The 17,740-nt window shown below is 36.9% G+C and overlaps 1 protein-coding gene and 1 pseudogene across 1 annotated transcript; one reads left to right on the top strand and one right to left on the bottom strand.

Moving 5' to 3' along the window:
* The first annotated feature begins 1,887 nt into the window (after positions 1 to 1,887).
* On the top strand, positions 1,888 to 2,568 carry LOC113896290 (annotated as a pseudogene).
* Positions 2,569 to 12,177: 9,609 nt separating this feature from the next.
* Positions 12,178 to 13,116, bottom strand: LOC113896602 (olfactory receptor 2L8). Its single transcript, XM_027548832.1, has one exon. The coding sequence runs from the start codon at positions 13,114 to 13,116 to the stop codon at positions 12,178 to 12,180; it is 939 nt and encodes a 312-aa protein (XP_027404633.1).
* Between the last annotated feature and the right edge of the window lie 4,624 nt (positions 13,117 to 17,740).

The following is a 17,740-nucleotide window of genomic DNA, read 5'->3' on the forward strand; positions in this document are numbered from 1 at the left end:
TCTATGAACCAATTATACAAAGTGACGTATGAAAGAGAAAAAAAATCATATATTAATGCATATATATGTGAAGAAAGCTGAGCACCAAAGAATTGATGCTTTTGAACTGTGGTGTTGGAGAAGACTCTTGAGAGTCCCTTGGACTGCAAGGAGATCCAACCAGTCCATTTTAAAGGAGATCGGTCCTGGGTATTCTTTGGAAGGAATGATGCTAAAGCTGAAACTCCAGTACTTTGGCCACCTGATGCGAAGAGTTGACTCATTGGAAAAGACTCTGATGCTGGGAGAGATTGGGGGCAGGAGGAGAAGGGGACGACAGAGGATGAGATGGCTGGAAGGCATCACGGACTCGATGGACGTGAGTTTGAGTGAACTCCGGGAGTTGGTGATGGTCAGGGAGGCCTGGCGTGCTGCAATTCATGGGGTAGCAAAGAGTCGGACATGACTGAGTGACTGAACTGAACTGAACTGATGGAATCTAGAAAAATTTTTAAATGGTACTGCTGTTTTTTAAAATTATTTCTGTAGGTTTTTTTCCACTTTGAAACTTTAATTTAATTTTAATTGATTATTATTTTTTAATTTGCAAAAGGCTTTGTTACATGACTTTATATATGTAATGATATTTACATTGTGAATCAATAATATCTCATACTTCTTTTAAGAGACAATTCTTACTTTAAAAATATGTTTTGTTTTGTTTTTGCATTTTGCAATTATTTTAACACATATATTTGTGTTTGAATGTGGGTGTGAATATGTGTGTGTGTGTTTGTATTGAGAGTGTGTGCCCATGTGTTTAGCTTCCTCTTTCATTTTGAAACATACCTTTAATGTCTGGAAAAAATTTGGTTCTAGATTAATATTTATAGCTAAGGCATTAGAGACTGTGTAGTCTTTGTTGACGTAAAATGCCTCTGGAGATTTCCTCCACCCACTTCCATAAGAAGACTCTCAATTTATTTTTTCTGTTTAAGTAACTGACTGTTCCTCTTTCCAAATGCTTCTTTCAAAAGGATCTAAACATTTCATCTCTCATTCTTTACCACTGTGCCATGTGGGAAGCCCCCATACTACACTTGATGTTAGCCAAAAGGACAAGAAGCCAACCAAATATTATCTGGCTTTATGTAGGCTTGATTTGTCATTCCTGTGTAAAAAATTCTGAAGAAAGAAACATTTCTTCTCAATATGAGCTGATAGGTTGCTGTAAGCCTTAGGGATTGAATATGTAAGACAAATCATTTCTTAATGTTAATAAAAATTAATTTATAGCAATTTTTCCTATAAGATAATTTATATTGATTTCCTATGAACATATATTAAATATGGCATCTGAATTTGTTGCTTGAGTTTTATAAGACAATGACACATACTTTTCCTAATGATGACATAATAATTTAAGAAAATAAAGATACCTGGGAAAACACTTTGGCCAAATATATTTGTGTTTTCAAATTTTAAACTCAGTTTCAAAATATAACATATAGTTTTTTTTCAATATAGATAGCATCAGTTCTTTTTTATGAGTTGTAAATATTAAATAATGGACTAAAATAATAATTTAATACTATATTTTATGGTTTTACACTTAATTACTTTTATATCTGCTGGTTTTAGGGGGGAAAAAAAGCATATCAGTATGATTTGGAAAACCGTAATCAAACATCAGATGATTTCATCTAATTGGGGTTGCTCCCCACCTCAACAATTGATCTGTTTATTTTTACTCTCATTTTTCTTATTTTCCTAAAGGCTCTTTTTGGCAACTTGTCAATGATCCTTCTCATCTTTCCAGACATGCGTCTCCACACACCACCCATGTATTTCCTACTTAGTCAGCTCTCCTTCCTTGACCTAAATTACATCTCCAACACTGTCCCAAAAATGGTTTCCAATTTTTTATTGGGAAACAAAGCAATCTCATTCACTGGATGCTGGATTCAATGTTTCTTCTTCTTGATGTCAGCAGTTGAAGAAGCATTGATATTGACATCTATGGCTTATGATCGTTATGTGACCACTTGCTCCCTTCTTTGCTATCCCATAAGAATCAGCAGAAGAGTGTGAGTGTTGATCTTGGATAATGGGCTCTGTCAACTCTCACGCCCACACCACATATGCCCTCCATATCCCTTAATGCAGATCCAGGACCATCGATCATTTATGTGATGTTCAAGCCATGTTGACTTTGGCCTGCATGGACACCTGGATCTATGAGTACACAGTATTTGTGAGTACCACCCTCTTCCTTGTGTTGCCTTTCATTGGTATTGTATGTTCCTATGATCGTGTTCTCCTTGCTGTCAATCACATGCACTCAGCAGAAGGGAGAAAAGAGGCCTACTCAACCTGCTTCCCCCATCTTACTGTGGTGTCTTTCTACTATGCACCCTTTGTTTACACTTATCTACACCCATGATCCCTCCAACAGAGGACAAGGCTCTGGCTGTCTTTTATATCATCCTAGCACCAGAGCTCAACTTTGTTATCTATCGCCTGAGAAACAAGGAGCTAACGGAGGCTTTGAAAAGAGTAATTCAGAGAATCTGCTCTGTAAAAATGTAGACAAAGTTTTTGCATGAATACTAAGACTTGAGTATAATTCTATTTCTCATTATACAAAGTGATGAAAAGTATTATTCTATGCTTTAATGAAAAAGTTCAAAATAATAAAAAGGAATAGAGAATAATTAATGTCCCTAAAAAGTTATCTTGGAAATATATGCAAGCATATATAAGTATGTGATATTTGTCTTTCTCTGCCTTAGTTACTTCACTTTAGGATAATCTTTAGGTCCATCTATATTGTTATAAATGACATTATTTTATTATTTTTTATGGCTAGCATATAGATATACACACATGCATACATACACGCATCCTCTGCCCACCCCTAACCCTCCCACTGCTTTTGTCTTCAATGTTTCTCAGCATCCAGGTGGTTCCAGTAAATCAGTTCTCATCAGGTGGCTATAGTATTGGATCTTCAGCTTCAGGAACAATCATTCTAATGAATATTCAGAATTGATTTCTTTTAGGATTGACTGGACCTTACTCAGAATTAATTTGGGATCACGGAAACTAAGAATCATCCACAAATCTAATCAATTATTCAGATATACATGTTTATTGGTTACATGGAAACAATCAAAAATGACTAATGAGCCAATACACACTGAGCTTGAGCTGATTTAAGTCACTGTATCAGAGACAGATTTTGCTTCATTTGTAGATTCTGTATGATTAATAAAACCCTTCCCATACCATCCCTCTGGGTCACCCCAGTGCACCAGCCCCAAGCTTCCTGTATCCTGCATCGAACCTGGACTGGTGATTCGTTTCTTATATTATACATGTTTTAATGCCATTCTCCCAAATCATCCCCGCCTCCCTCTCCCACAGAGTCCAAAAGACTGTTCTATACATCTGTGTCTCTTTTGCTGTCTCACATACAGAGTTGTCATTACCATCTTTCTAAATTTCATATATATGCGTTAGTATACTGTATTGGTGTTTTTCTTTCTGGCTTACTTCACTCTGTATAATAGGCTCCAGTTTCATCCACCTCATTAGAATTTCACTTAAACCTCTCTAACAGCAGGTTGGTTTGTTTGCTTGTTTTTTCTCAAGGAGTTGGTGATCAAGGACTGACAAACCCAATTTACCAATGTTGGGATGTTTCATTTTTGAACATTTCAGTTCAGTTCAGTTCAGTTCAGTCGCTCAGTTGTGTCCGACTCTTTGCAACCCCATGAATCACAGCACACCAGGCCTCCCTGTCCATCACCAACTCCCGGAGTTCACTCAGACTCACATCCATCGAATCAGTGATGCCATCCAGCCATCTCATCCTCTGTCGTCCCCTTCTCCTCCTGCCCTCAATCCCTCCCAGCATCAGAGTCTTTTCCAATGAGTCAACTCTTTGCATGAGGTGGCCAAAGTACTGGAGTTTCAGTTTTAGCAGCAGTCCTTCCAAAGAAATCCCAGGGCTGATCTCCTTAAGAATGGACTGGTTGGATCTCCTTGCAGTCCAAGGGACTCTCAAGAGTCTTCTCCAACAACACAGTTCAAAAGCATTGGTGCTCAGCTTTCTTCACAGTCCAACTCTCACATCCATACATGACCACAGGAAAAACCATAGCCTTGACTAGACAGACCTTTGTTGGCAAAGTAGTCTTTGCTTTTTAATATGCTATCTAGGTTGGTCATAACTTTCCTTCCAAGGAGTAAGCGTCTTTTAATTTCATGGCTGCAGTCACCATCTGCAGTGATTTTGGAGCCCCCCAAAATAAAGTCTGACACTGTTTCTACTATTTCCCCATCTATTTCCCATGAAGTGATGGGACCAGATGCCATGATCTTTGTTTTCTGAATGTTGAGCTTTAAGCCAACTTTTTCACTCTCCACTTTCACTTTCATCAAGAGGCTTTTTGAACATTTAGCTTAGAATAAATACCCCTCCCTGAAATTCCTATCAGGCTTTTAATATCAGCTATGATCAGTTTAGCCTTGCCAATGGCCTCTAATTTTATTTTATTTTTATTTTTTTTTTCAATTTTAATTTAAAAAAAATTATACATGTGTTCCCCATCCTGAACCCTCCTCCCTCCTCCCTCCCCATACCATCCCTCTGGGTCGTCCCAGTGCACCAGCCCCAAGCATCCAGCATTGTGCATTGAACCTGGACTGGCATCTCGTTTCATACATGACATTTCACATGTTTCAATGCCATTCTCCCAAATCTTCCCACCCTTTCCCTCTCCCACAGAGTCCATAAGCCTGTTCTATACATCAGTGTCTCTTTTGCTGTCTCGTATACAGGGTTATCATTACCATCTTTCTAAATTCCATATATATGCGTTAGTATACTGTATTGGTGTTTGTCCTTCTGGCTTACTTCACTCTGTATAATAGGCTCCAGATTCATCCACCTCATTAGAACTGATTCAAATGTATTCTTTTTAATGGCTGAGTAATACTCCATTGTGTATATGTACCACAGCTTTCTTATCCATTCATCTGCTGATGGACATCTAGGTTGTTTCCATGTCCTGGCTATTATAAACAGTGCTGCGATGAACATTGGGGTACACATGTCTCTTTCCCTTCTGGTTTCCTCAGTGTAAATAATCTGTTTATAAACAGTTCTGATGATTCTCCTTGGGTTTAGGAAATTCTCCAATTATAGCCTTCATTTTGGCCTTTGATTTGGATTTTTGCCTATAGCCTCATGTGGTTCCATTTCTAAAGATAACCGACAAGTTTTAGTGAAAATTTCAGTTCATTCCATTTCTAACCCATGGGCACCCTAAAAACTGAATTTCGTCATAAGCACACAGAATGGAGGCATTCATGGTATTAGTAGATTTTGAATCTGCACTCAAAAGGAAAGTGATTTTGGAAGTCAGGGTGCAGTGGAATGCAAGAGAAACTATCTTTTATATCTAGTACTGTGAACCAATTTGCATTCTCCAGGACTTCAGTCAATATGGGGCATGGATTGGAAGCTGTCTGGTAAACTGTGACCACTGCCTCATTAACTACCTTCAGGTCTTAGATAAGCTTTTTATCTCAATTTTATTTTTTATGGACAGAATGGAGATTTTTACACTAAGTTTGGCAAGGTTGAAATAGCTCATATTTTAAGAATTTGATAATTAAAGATTGGATACATTCTTGGGGAGAGGAGAATGAAAAAGTTGGCTTAAAATTCAACATTTAGAAAACTAAGATCATGGCATCTGGTCCCACCACTTCATGGCAAACAGATGGGGAAACAATGGAAACAATGAGAGACTTTATTTTTGGGGGCTCCAAAATCACTTCAGATGGTGACTGCAGCCATGAAATTAAAAGGTGTTTGCTCCTTGTAAGAAAAGCCATGACCAACCTAGACAAAATAAAAACAGAGGCATTACTTTGCCAACAGAGGTCCATCTAGTCAAAGCTATGGTTTTTCCAATAGTCATGTCTGGATGTAAGAGTTGGACTATAAAGAAAGCTAAGTGCCGAAGAATTGATGTTTCTGAATTGTGTTTTTGGAGAAGTCTCTTGTCCCTTAGACTGCAAGGAGATCCATCGAGTCAACCCTAAAGGAAGTCAGTCCTGAATATTCACTGGAAGGACTGATGCTGAAACCGAAACTCCAATACTTTGGCCACCTGATTCAAAGAACTGACTCATTTGAAAAGACCTTGATGCTGGGAAAGATTAAAGGCAGGAAGAGAAGGGGACAACAGAGGATGAGATGGTTGGATGGCATTACTGACTCGAGTTTGAGCAAGCTCTGGGAGTTGGTGATGGACAGGGAAGACTGGAGTGCTGCAGTCCATAGGGTCGCAAAGAGTCAGACACGACTGAGTGACTGAACTGAACTGACTGCATTCTTGGACCTTGGGTCTCAAACAGTCATTTTTTCTCCATGAGTAATCAGCATTAGTTTATTTGGGGACTGTGCTGGGTCTTTGTTGCTGAGAAGGCTTCCTCTAGTTGCACAGAGCAGGGACTACTCTCTAGTTGTGGCATGTGGTCTTCTCATTGTAGTGGCTTCTCTTGTCACATGGAGCTTAGGCTCTAAGGTGTTTGGGCTTCAATATTCGTGACATGTAGGCTCAGTAGTTGTGGTGAACAGGCTTGGTTGCTCCTCAGCATGTGGGGTACTCCCAGACCAATGATCGAACCCAGGTCTCCCTCACCAGCAGGTGGATTCTTAACCACTGAGTCACCAGGGGAGCCCCAGCAATTAGGTTTTAATGAGATCAGTGGCACATTAGTAGCTCTTCCAGGGATCTCAGTTTTCCAGAGAATAGGACTCATTTGAGAAACAATATGGGTTATAATGGAAACCTCCTCTGGCTTAGGACTGAGAAAGGTCCCTGTGGTCCAGAATGATGTTTTTCTTGGTCGATGCCTTCTTCATGAGGGTATCCAGATCAAGGTACTGTCTGGAGTTTAGTAAGCAAATCCCTTCTGAAACAAGGCTGTGGGACATTCAGGTGTGAGCAGGAACTGAACGCATAGATAAAATTCTCTAGCAGCTGAGAGTGTGAATGAAAAACTTGGTTTTTGGCCATCAATTAATCCCTATTATCATACATGATTGGGAGAATCACAGTCCAGGGAAATCAGTCAGCACATGGTAGGTAACCCATGTAATCTAATGAGAAAAAATTTTACTACATGCCACATCAAGGATTACCTAAGTCTTCTCTAGGGAAATGACAGTTGTTTTGGGGGAGCCATGGATGGTGCCAGGCCCCATCAGTCTTCGGTCTTCATCAGTTTGGGAGACCTGAATCCTCTTTGGGACCGAGGGCAGTCCTTATTCTGACAGTCCTTGTGATGCCCTGAGGACAAAAGAACAAGATGAGCACGAAGGGTCTCAGAATGTAGGAAGAGAGAAAAGCAGACTCTTATTGCTCTATCTGCCATGCTATAACCATTGTGGAATTTTTTAGCACTCCTGAGTAGCATAGTCTGTCCGCCTCCAACCCCATAAAAGGAAAGGTATTTGCCCTACTCTTCTCCTACTTCATATAGGGAATGTGTATGTGCTTCATATAGGGAATGTGTATGTGCTTCATATAGGGAATGTATATGTGCTTCATATAGGGAATGTACATATAACTCATCCAATCAGCAAATGACTCACAAGACCCCTTACCCCATTCCTTTGTCTCCTGACTATAAAAGCAGATCAAAGACCCACATTCAGGGTTGGCTCTCCTGATTGTCAGGAAGCTGACCTACTTTACTGGAAATGATTCCCCCCCTGCCCTTTGCACAAATCCTGCTCTAATAAACTTTATTCTCTTTCATTTTGCCTCACATCTGGAAATTCTTTTCCAACCAATGCAGGGACTGTGACAGCCCTCTTATTTGCATATCAAGGGGAATAGAGTCCTGGTGGACTTTTCTCATACAGAGGGCATTCAGTGGCCCTCCTGGTTGCATTTAAAACAAATCCCTTCTCGATTGGGTGGTGCCTCTGATCCATATTTTCTAGATCTGCCCCTGCATAAGCTTTTGCAAGGAAGAGTAACCCTGAGGTGGTACAGGGGCCAAGGCCTCCATCCTTAAGAGAAAGAGGGAGGAGGAAGAGACCTAGACCCTGAGTCAACTAAGCAAATTATCTTTTAGTGCTCTCTGAGAAAGAAAAAAGAGAAACAAATAGAGTTGAAGGATAAGACCGGAACACAAGGCAACACAGTGAAAATAATACAATACAAAAGTCACCTTCAGGATTGGCCTTTGTGATTTTTAGTTTAGCATTGTTGGATCAGGCAACCAACAGGGTTAAAATCATCTAGCTGTGTTGTATTAGTCACTCAGTTATGTCTGACTCCTTATAACCCCATGGACTGTAGCCCACCAGGCTCAGGTTATAGCAGTTTGACCTGAAGGGAGCCAAACGAGGCTTACCTTTTCACAGAAGTGAAACCAAGGCACCATCCGACCTGCTTGCAAAGCTGGTAAGGAGGTTCAAGGATGAATGTGCAGTCTAAGAAGTCAGAAAGGAACTAAAAAAAGGAAGACAATAAGAGAAATTCAGCCTGGAGATCTCCAGGAAAAGATAAGAAGTTATACAGCCATGATGCTTCCAAGACTAGAGATTTGAAAGCTCTTAAGAAAGGTGCTCAATCATGACCTCTGCACAGGGGTTAAATAAAGCATATGACCCTCTCAAGGGAAGTGCTCATCTGCGACCTCTGTTCAGAACTGCAATGAGGTTGTGAACCCAAGAGGCACCAAGGTAAGGCCAGGTCACAAATCTTATTGGGTACTCCTATAATCCCCTTTTTGGGGCTCCCCGATGTGGTTCCAGTATCCTAGAACAAGGCTGAGACTAAGAACAAGTAGGGTCTGGAAATCAGGCCTGAGGAGCTACAGACAGAAAACTCATACCTGCTTCACAGTCTTAATGGGGTGGTCTGAGTGATCATCTCAGTAGATCTTCTGGAGTCCAAAGAAATAGAGCAGTAGAGGATAAGAAAGATCGAGGCAAGAAAGGCCCAGGGCTTGACATGCTCTTTCATAATCAGAGAGCTGGATTCTGCCAGATCCCCAAAGGGGCTACATGAATCTTCACTGTTCAGGATGAGTCCCAGCCCAATAGGCAGATCCAAATTATGCTCTTTGAGCTCCCTCTGTGTTAGCCACAGAGTGTTGCAGGAGAAGGGCGAGCAAGATAATGGTCATTTCCCAGGTCCTGGGCAAGTTCCTGGAATGGGCCACCAAGTGAAAATCCTTGGCTTTGCACAGGAAAGAAATCAAGAGTGAGCCAACATAAAGTGGGGTAATTTGTATTTAGAGAGATATACCTAGGCAGAATGTGGACAGTTTCAGAAAGTGAGAGCAGCCCTAGGATATGGTTAGTTTTTAATGGGTTAGGGAATTTCATACACTAACAAGTGAGATTTTTCTAACTCTTTGGGGAAAGGGGTAGGGATGTCTAGGAATTGGGCCACTGCACACAGTTTGACCTTTTATGGTCAGCCTTGGAACTGTCATGGTGCCTGTGGATGGTCAGTTAGCATGCTAATGTATGACAGTGAGCATATACTGAAGGTCAGGATCTAGAAGTCAAATTTTCTGCCATCTTAGGCCTATTAAAAAAAGTCCTACCAGTTTTTGTCATTTACTGTTTTGATCAATGGCTGTCATTGGTTTAAAGGTTGTGCCCGGCCGCTTGTCCACCTGTCTCAATGATTTGGGGTATTTCAGAGAGTTACTCAGTTTTCCTGGGTCTCTGTCATGTATATAGGAAGTATAGATGTTAATAAACTTCTTTTTTTTTTTTTTTCTGTTAACCTGACTTTTATTACAGAGGATACCTCTGCCAAGAACTAGATGGGCAGAGAATTTTTTTTTTCTTTCCTACTATTTATCAATAATTTAGGGTATGCTGCTTCTATCTTTCAGTTCAGTTAAGTTCAGTCACTCTGTGGTGTCCGACTCTTTGTGACTTCATGGACTACAGCACACCAGGCTTCCCTGTCCATCACCAACTCCCGGAGCTTGCTCAAACTAATGTCCTTCGAATCAGTGATGTCATCCAACTATCTCATCCTCTATCGTCTCCTTCTCCTCCTGCCTTCAATCTTTTCCAGCTTCTATCTTGCTTCTCAGCAAAGTCCAGGGATATGATGTGATTCCCCTAGGCCATGGAGCATCAGGTCCAACAATAGATACATATTTCTTGATTCTATTGTTTACCACCTGACAGGTGGAAGGGTCTAGAATAGACATCCGTACTCAGTTCCAAACTTCCTTAGAATATTTTCAATAATAACAGCTGACAAAACAGTAGATATTACCATCATTTTCTGGTTTTCATGATGCCATTCATTCTCTATTCACTCATTCTGCATTTATTAGAGCATATAGTATGTGTGCTTGCTTAGGTTCCTAGAAATAAACTTTCTTTGTTTAATGCTCTGTTTTGCCATTAATGCTCTGTTGTTGCTGTATGAAATTCTATCTGAACCATGTGTGTGAACACACCTACTATACTGGGTGGCAGCCACAGCGAAGAGTTCTGGTTCAGTAGCAGGACTTGTTTATGTCAACTCAAGTGGCAGTACATGTGTGTGTGCTTGGAACTCAGTGATGTCCAACTCTTTGTGACCCCATGGACTATAGCCTGCCAGGCTCCTCTGTTCATGGTATTTTTCAGGCAAGAATAATGGATTGGGTTGCCAGTACTTCCTCCAGAGGATTGAACCCACATCTCCTGCCTTGCAGGCAGATTCTTTACATGCTTAATCATCCACAGTAGCAGGATCTGTTTCTGTCAGCTCAGGCAGCAGTATATGAAGCAAACGGCCTGGTCTACCATATGTGCACATACATCTATGTTCAGATCTCCACAGGACACCAAGGGATGGGCTACCTTGAAACCTAGGGACAGATTGGTGGTGGTAATAAGAGCATCTGCAGGTGCAACTACAATGTTAGATGTGATCACTGATTAGAAGAGAAAAGAAGGAGCTTTGCCTGGAAGAAACAATGACCCATGGTGGAGGTAGGGACCAAATTAAACTTCCAACCTAAGGCCCAGTTTGTCAGGTACAAAAGTATTCACTACATCACTTCATCACTAGAGTGCCAGGACAAATGCCAAGAGCTCAGGCAATCAATTTTTTGAGTAAATTATTACAAAATAATAATAATAATTTCAAAAAATTGTCATTGAAATAAAACATATCAGGAAATTGTAAGCATTCATGAAACTGTACAGAAAGTAAGTTGTTTTTCTTTAAACTGTTTCAACATTACAAATCAAATAACCCCAGTTTTAGAAATAGAAAAAATATTTTTAAATTAATATGAAAGATCACTCATGGAAAACAATACTTTATGCAAAATTATAGGAAACAATCATTAGCAAATTTTAACTCAATTTACCTTTTAATTGGATGTATAGCAATAAAATGAAAGAAAAGGCATTTGAAACCTCATGACACTTCTGGCTTCCTATACAGAGTCTACAAATTATGAGAAATTTGACAAATAATTGATGACACAGACTGAATCTATATTTAAAATTAAATTCAGATTTACATGAAACTGATTTGTGTGAATTGATGAAGTAAACTTGACTTATAAGAAAACTTTTTAGAAAAAGAGACTCTCCTTTTGAATTATTAGCTCCACATGCACTAAAAGTTACACTTTGGCATAATTTATCAATAATTCAATCCAAGGTTTTCATAACTTGCAAATATTCCTAATGGCTTCAGTAATATTAGCAGAAAGATTCATTTCAAAATTAAAAGTAATCAATAATTAACTGCAAACTTTGTACTTGTCATCTATGACTCAAAAAATTTCAACTACATTAAAAAAATAAATTTCCTAAAAGTATAAATTTTGATAAATTCATAGAAATGTGAGTGAAAAAAGGCATGGCCAATAACAACATATGAAAATAGCAATTACTTTTTATTATGTGTAAAATTATTGTTTGCAATTTGATTATATTTCATATTTAACAAAATAATGTTAAAGAAAAAACTATATTTGAGCAAGAATAATGGCAACTTTTTCTCCTTTTTAATAAGACACTTCAAATTTTTTATCCTTTCAGTTAACCATAATGTAATGTTTTTATCACTGTACAGTGATGAATGGATTTATGCTCAAGTCTTGGTACACATGGAGAAAAGGCTTTGTCTACATTTTCACAGAGCAGAGTCTCTGAGTTACTCTTCTCAATGCCTCCATTACTTCCTTGTTTCTCAAGCTGTAGATAAGAGGGTTCAGCATTGGGGTCAAGATGGTATAGAAGACAGCCAGAGCCTTGTCCTCTGTTGGAGATCGAAAGGATCTTGGATGTAGATAAGTATAAACAAAGGGTGCATAGTAGAAAGTCACCACAGTGAGGTGGGTGCTGCACGTTGAATAGGCCTTTTTCTTCCCTTCTGCTGAGTTCATGTGATAGACAGCAAAGAGAACACGGCCATAGGAACAAGCAATAACAATAAAAGGCAACACAAGAAATAGGGTGGTACTCACAAACACTGTGTACTCATAGACCCAGGTGTCAATGCAGGCCAGAGTCAACATGGCTGGGACATCACAGAAGAAATGATTGATGGCCCTGGATCTGCAATAAGGGATATGGAGGGCATATGTGGTGTGGGCACAGGAGTTGATAGCACCCATTATCCAAGATCCTGTTATCATCAACACACACACTCTTTTGCTGATTCTGATGGGATAGTGAAGAGGAAAGCAAATGGCCACATAGCGATCATAAGCCATAGATGTCAAAAGCAATGCTTCTGCAACTGCTAAAGTCAAAAAAAAGAAGCTCTGAATCCCACATCCAATGAAGGAGATAGACTTGTTTCCAAACAGAAAATTGGAGGCCACTTTGGGGACAATGGTGGAGATGTAGTTTAGGTCAATGAAGGAGAGCTGACTAAGAAGAAAGTACATTGGTGTATGGAGATGTGTGTCCAGAAAGATGAGAAGGATCATCGACAGGTTGCCAAATAATGCCATTAAGAAAATAAGAACAATGAACATAAAAAGAAACAGCCCAATTCTTGAAGGGGAGAACAATCCAATTAAGATGAAATCATCTGATGTTCGGTTATAGGTTTCCATGAGTCATTGATATGTTTTTTCCTAAAGACAGACATAAGAGCAATTTAGTATAAAACACTATTTCTTAAATGACTAATTTAGTTCAGTCATAAAAGTTTAGAACTGAATTTTTACCTATTTTGAAGATGATAAATTTAAATTTTAAGCCAGAGATTGAAAGTTTAAGATGCAAACATTTTTTGCCAAAGTTTTGCCAGAAATTCTTGAATTTACTTCTAAACATTATTATGAAATCATTAGGATAAGTATTTTTTACTGCCTATATGAACTCAAGTATCATCAAAATCAGATATCATAATTGAAGTATATTCAAAAGACATCAATGCAAATGCATACATTATATAAATTTTGTAAATAAATATTTATTACCATTAATGAATTATCTTTCATATTTAAACCATAAAGCTTGTCTCTAAAACTGTATCAATGTATCAGCTGATTATGAGAAGCTATTCATATTTTTCTTTCTTCAGAATTTTTTACATAGAAATGTCAAATTAAGCTTATTTGAAGCCAATTAATATCATTTGGCTCATTTGTTGTGAAATCTAGGATGAATCCTTATTGTTAAGTACCGTTTACACAAAGTCATTCTCTTCTTCCTCCTCAATAACATTCTGAATACCATAGATAACATAGACCCTTTACCTGAATATCTATAAAATGTGCCCTTTGTAGCTTTTGTGAATTTCCTCAAGATCTCCCATTAGCATAAATTTTATTTTTTAGTCATTATTTGATACACATTGCCTTACATTGCTTTGCTGTATTCATTTTTTACCATTTTTTTATACTTAAAATTATTTTCAATTCTAAATGAGTGTGTTCTGTTCAGTTAAGCACATATATTTATAATCTCCTCTCTTAAAAGCCTATCATGATGATTAAGAAATAGACATGTGATAAACTAAAAGGGAACAGGGAAGCATATGGCACCATGAGAGATGAAATATTCTAGTTCTTTTGAAAGAAGAACTTTGAATAGAGAAGTGGTCAATCACTTAATGGAAAGCAGATAATGACATTCTGAAAGGATTCTCATGAATGAATATTGGAAGAAGCATTCTCAGTGATAAGAATTTATTAATTCTACACTGCATGTTGTGTTTTTCTTGTAAATATTATTCTAGAGCCAATTTTTCCAAATTTGAAAGGAATTACTAAACATGAAAGAGAAAGCTGAATACATGTGCACATGCCCATGCGACTGAACTGAACTGAACTGATACAATATCCTTCCATGGAGACTTACGTGAGATGCTATATTCCTTCCAGTGTTTCCACAGTAGGTTTTGCTAAAGAAGAGCCAAGGGTGAATAAAGACTTATATTAATTAACTGATTTAGAGATTTTACTAATAGTACTTCAGTTCAGTTCAGTTCAGTTCAGTCGCTCAGTCGTGTCCGACTCTTTGTGACCCCATGAATCGCAGCACGCCAGGCCTCCCTGTCCATCACCATCTCCTGGAATTCACTCAAACCCACGTCCATCGAGTTAGTGATGCCATCCAGCCATCTCATCCTCTGTCGTCCCCTTCTCCTCCTACCCCAATCCCTCCCAGCATCAGAGTCTTTTCCAAATAGTACTTAGTATTCAAATAATGTATACTTCTAAGTTTTAAAGTATATAATTAGAGAACAATATGTTTACATATAATGAGATCTAAATACACAGAAAATATTTGTGTTTCTATGTTTGTGTGTTCTAATTCATATTATTCAGTGAAATTTTACAGTGGTGAATAAGCATTATTAGGTAAACTAGTAATTAACAGGTATTTTCAAAGACAGAAACTGATTATAATAATATATTTTTCAATTTTGTCTTGCAATAAAAATGTATTTATTCTGTTTTAATACACAGGTACATGAAAGAGAGAGAGTTTAAGTTTAAGACTAGATACAATTTATCTTATCTACTTACAATAATTGTAAGCATAAAAAATATAAGTATCTGAGTCTGTATTTTTTAAGTAGAACAGGTAGAAAGAAACATGGGATATTACAGGCTATCTATGAGATAAAACATAAAAATCAGTGTATGCCAGGGTGTAAAATATCACTGAGAATAGCTCTACATTTTAGCATCTTTATCAATATCATTTTCATAACCATCATTTACATTCACCTAACTTGTCATTCACTACAATTTCATATTTTCAAATTATTTCTGTATGCTACAACCCATTTTATATTCACAAAATCATGAAAGGTTGTTTATTCAGATATTTTTGCTCAATATTTATTTATAAGAAATAAAATTTAAAAAATATACAAGTTAAAAGCATAAGACACTTCAATTATACAGTTTATGTTTAAAAGTACAAAAAAGGATAATTATAACTAAACATATGGTTAATAGCTAGATTATTTCTAGAAGCCATCTTTCAAGTTATAGAATTTATGGATACAGATGATCAAAATATATCCACAGACAGGTAACAATAGCCCTTATTGTTTACCTTCACTATGTATTCCATTTTATATTTTGATATGAAATTTAGACAAGTAATTTTTAGGTTTTACTTATAAACTGTGAGTTCATTTAGGGTAAAAGAATGAGTAGGAAGCAGTATTAAGGTTGCAACATTGCCATGTAATGAATCTTCATTCATAAACCAAAAATTAAAATTAGTAAGAAATAAGAAAGGCTGTCCTCTATAAACTTTATTGAGGATTGGGTTCCCTAAGGATTATATTATTCTTCAAATGTAACCTGAGCACATCCAGAGCATACTGAATATGATTTGACTCTATCTCTTCCAACAACTTCATCTCACTTCCCTTTCAGAAATCACATTTATTAATAAGGTAGAAAACTACTTTTTGTTGTTCATTTCATGCTGTACAATTTTTGCTGAACAGTATTCTAAAAAGTGCAATCACATGCTTGATGTCAAATTTCATTTAAAACCTCTGTTTCTTACCTTAACCAACTCTTATGTATATTACATCACTCATTTCCTAAACTGATTACCTTAAGTCCTGAGTGATTTCAATCCAAACGGTAATCAACACTGCCAAAGGAGTTAATACAATAAAATCAGCTCCCATGCTATTATACAGTGTGCTTGCATGAAAACATCTCTACTCCTAGAGATTATAACTTATGTTACCTATGCTGTTTTAAAACATTCTTTTCTTGGCTACAATATTTCCCATGTGCAGAGGATATATCACAGGCTATGAATACAATGAATTCTCACTTCTTTAATGAATATTGTTTATTAGTTGAATTTCTTTTTTTCCTATACATATTGTTTTTTTTTTTTTACTTTACAATATTGTATTGGTCCTATGTATATCTTATTTCAATTATAGCCACATAAATCTCATATTTGAAGTACTATTTGAATTTATATGAGATTTTATTGTATGTTTTATAAAATATCATGATTATTTTCAATCATATTTCAGTATATGGTATAGGTGAGTGTAGACCCGTGCATTATTCCCCATAAATTTAGAAGAGTAGTTTATAAAAAATATCAACAGCTGTCTTTATCAATTTTGCTCTATTTTACTATCCTTTCACAATCATTCACACTCAGATTAATAGTCAGAATTATATGATAACAAATGTTAAACAGAGCTTCATGTCTTTAAAAAATGTTTGCAAGTGTTTGAGTAGCCCATATAGTTTTTTACTTTTTTTAAAATATAAATTTATTTATTTTAATTGGAGGTTAATTACTTTTAAGGATATACAATCTAGTATAAAATATTTATATACCTTGTGAAGCTAACTTCAGTCAAATGAAGTTTTCTTTTTGAATTCTCTGGCTGGTGCAGGCCTGGCTGTATTGCTTAGTATAAGCAGAAGTACTTAATTCTGAACAAACTTCTCTTAAGCAGTTGCTGAAGAGTCCCTTCTCTTTGGTGGCAAATAGAAATAAAAATACAATTAGTACCTTTTACTATATCTGGACTTTCACATACTCACTGGCTTGATTAGCTGAAAGCAGTCCAAACTTCTTCATGGAAGCAAAGTCATTTTCTGAGTAAAATTCTTTGAAAAATTTCTAAACAAATATTTTAATATTTATATCTCTACAGCTGACATTTTAAATGCCTTCACTGAAACGCAGGGGTCACAGTGATTTGATTCTAGGCCTCCTTTTCCTGAAACTCAATTTAATTCTTTTTTTCTTTTTTTTTTTTCCATCCACTTAGGCACTTAGGAATATCCACCGAGACTTACATAATATCAATTAAATCACTAGAAGCCCAGGATGGCCACCAGCCAAGGTTTGGGTAGGAGTTCTCATAACTTCTATAGAAATTTTCCCTGGTGTGTTTAGTATCAGTTGGTGTGGAAAGACACCACTTATTTATTCAGATTCTTCCAATATTATTATGCCTCTAAATTTTTAGATCATATATTTTATATATTGTTACTCAGTAGGTACACAGTATTGATATGTCTGCATATACTAATTTATTTCCTATTATGATTATATTGGCCAAAAATTTAATAAATCAAATAGGATGTGTTTAATTTAATAAAACATGTGAGCAAAGATTCTTAAAATATCACACTTGTGAGAATAGTTTTTAATTTATTTCAGGTTTACATAATTTATTTGAAATTGCCATTCTTTTGGTAAAACCCATTAAATTATAAA

The sequence above is a fragment of the Bos indicus x Bos taurus genome, chromosome 7 (assembly GCF_003369695.1).
Source record: "Bos indicus x Bos taurus breed Angus x Brahman F1 hybrid chromosome 7, Bos_hybrid_MaternalHap_v2.0, whole genome shotgun sequence".
In the NCBI taxonomy this organism is placed as follows: Eukaryota; Metazoa; Chordata; class Mammalia; order Artiodactyla; family Bovidae; genus Bos; species Bos indicus x Bos taurus.

Bases quoted from the DNA above. Each gene is read 5' to 3' on its own strand.
- LOC113896602 (XM_027548832.1), bottom strand. From the start codon at position 13,116: ATGGAAACCTATAACCGAACATCAGATGATTTCATCTTAATTGGATTG.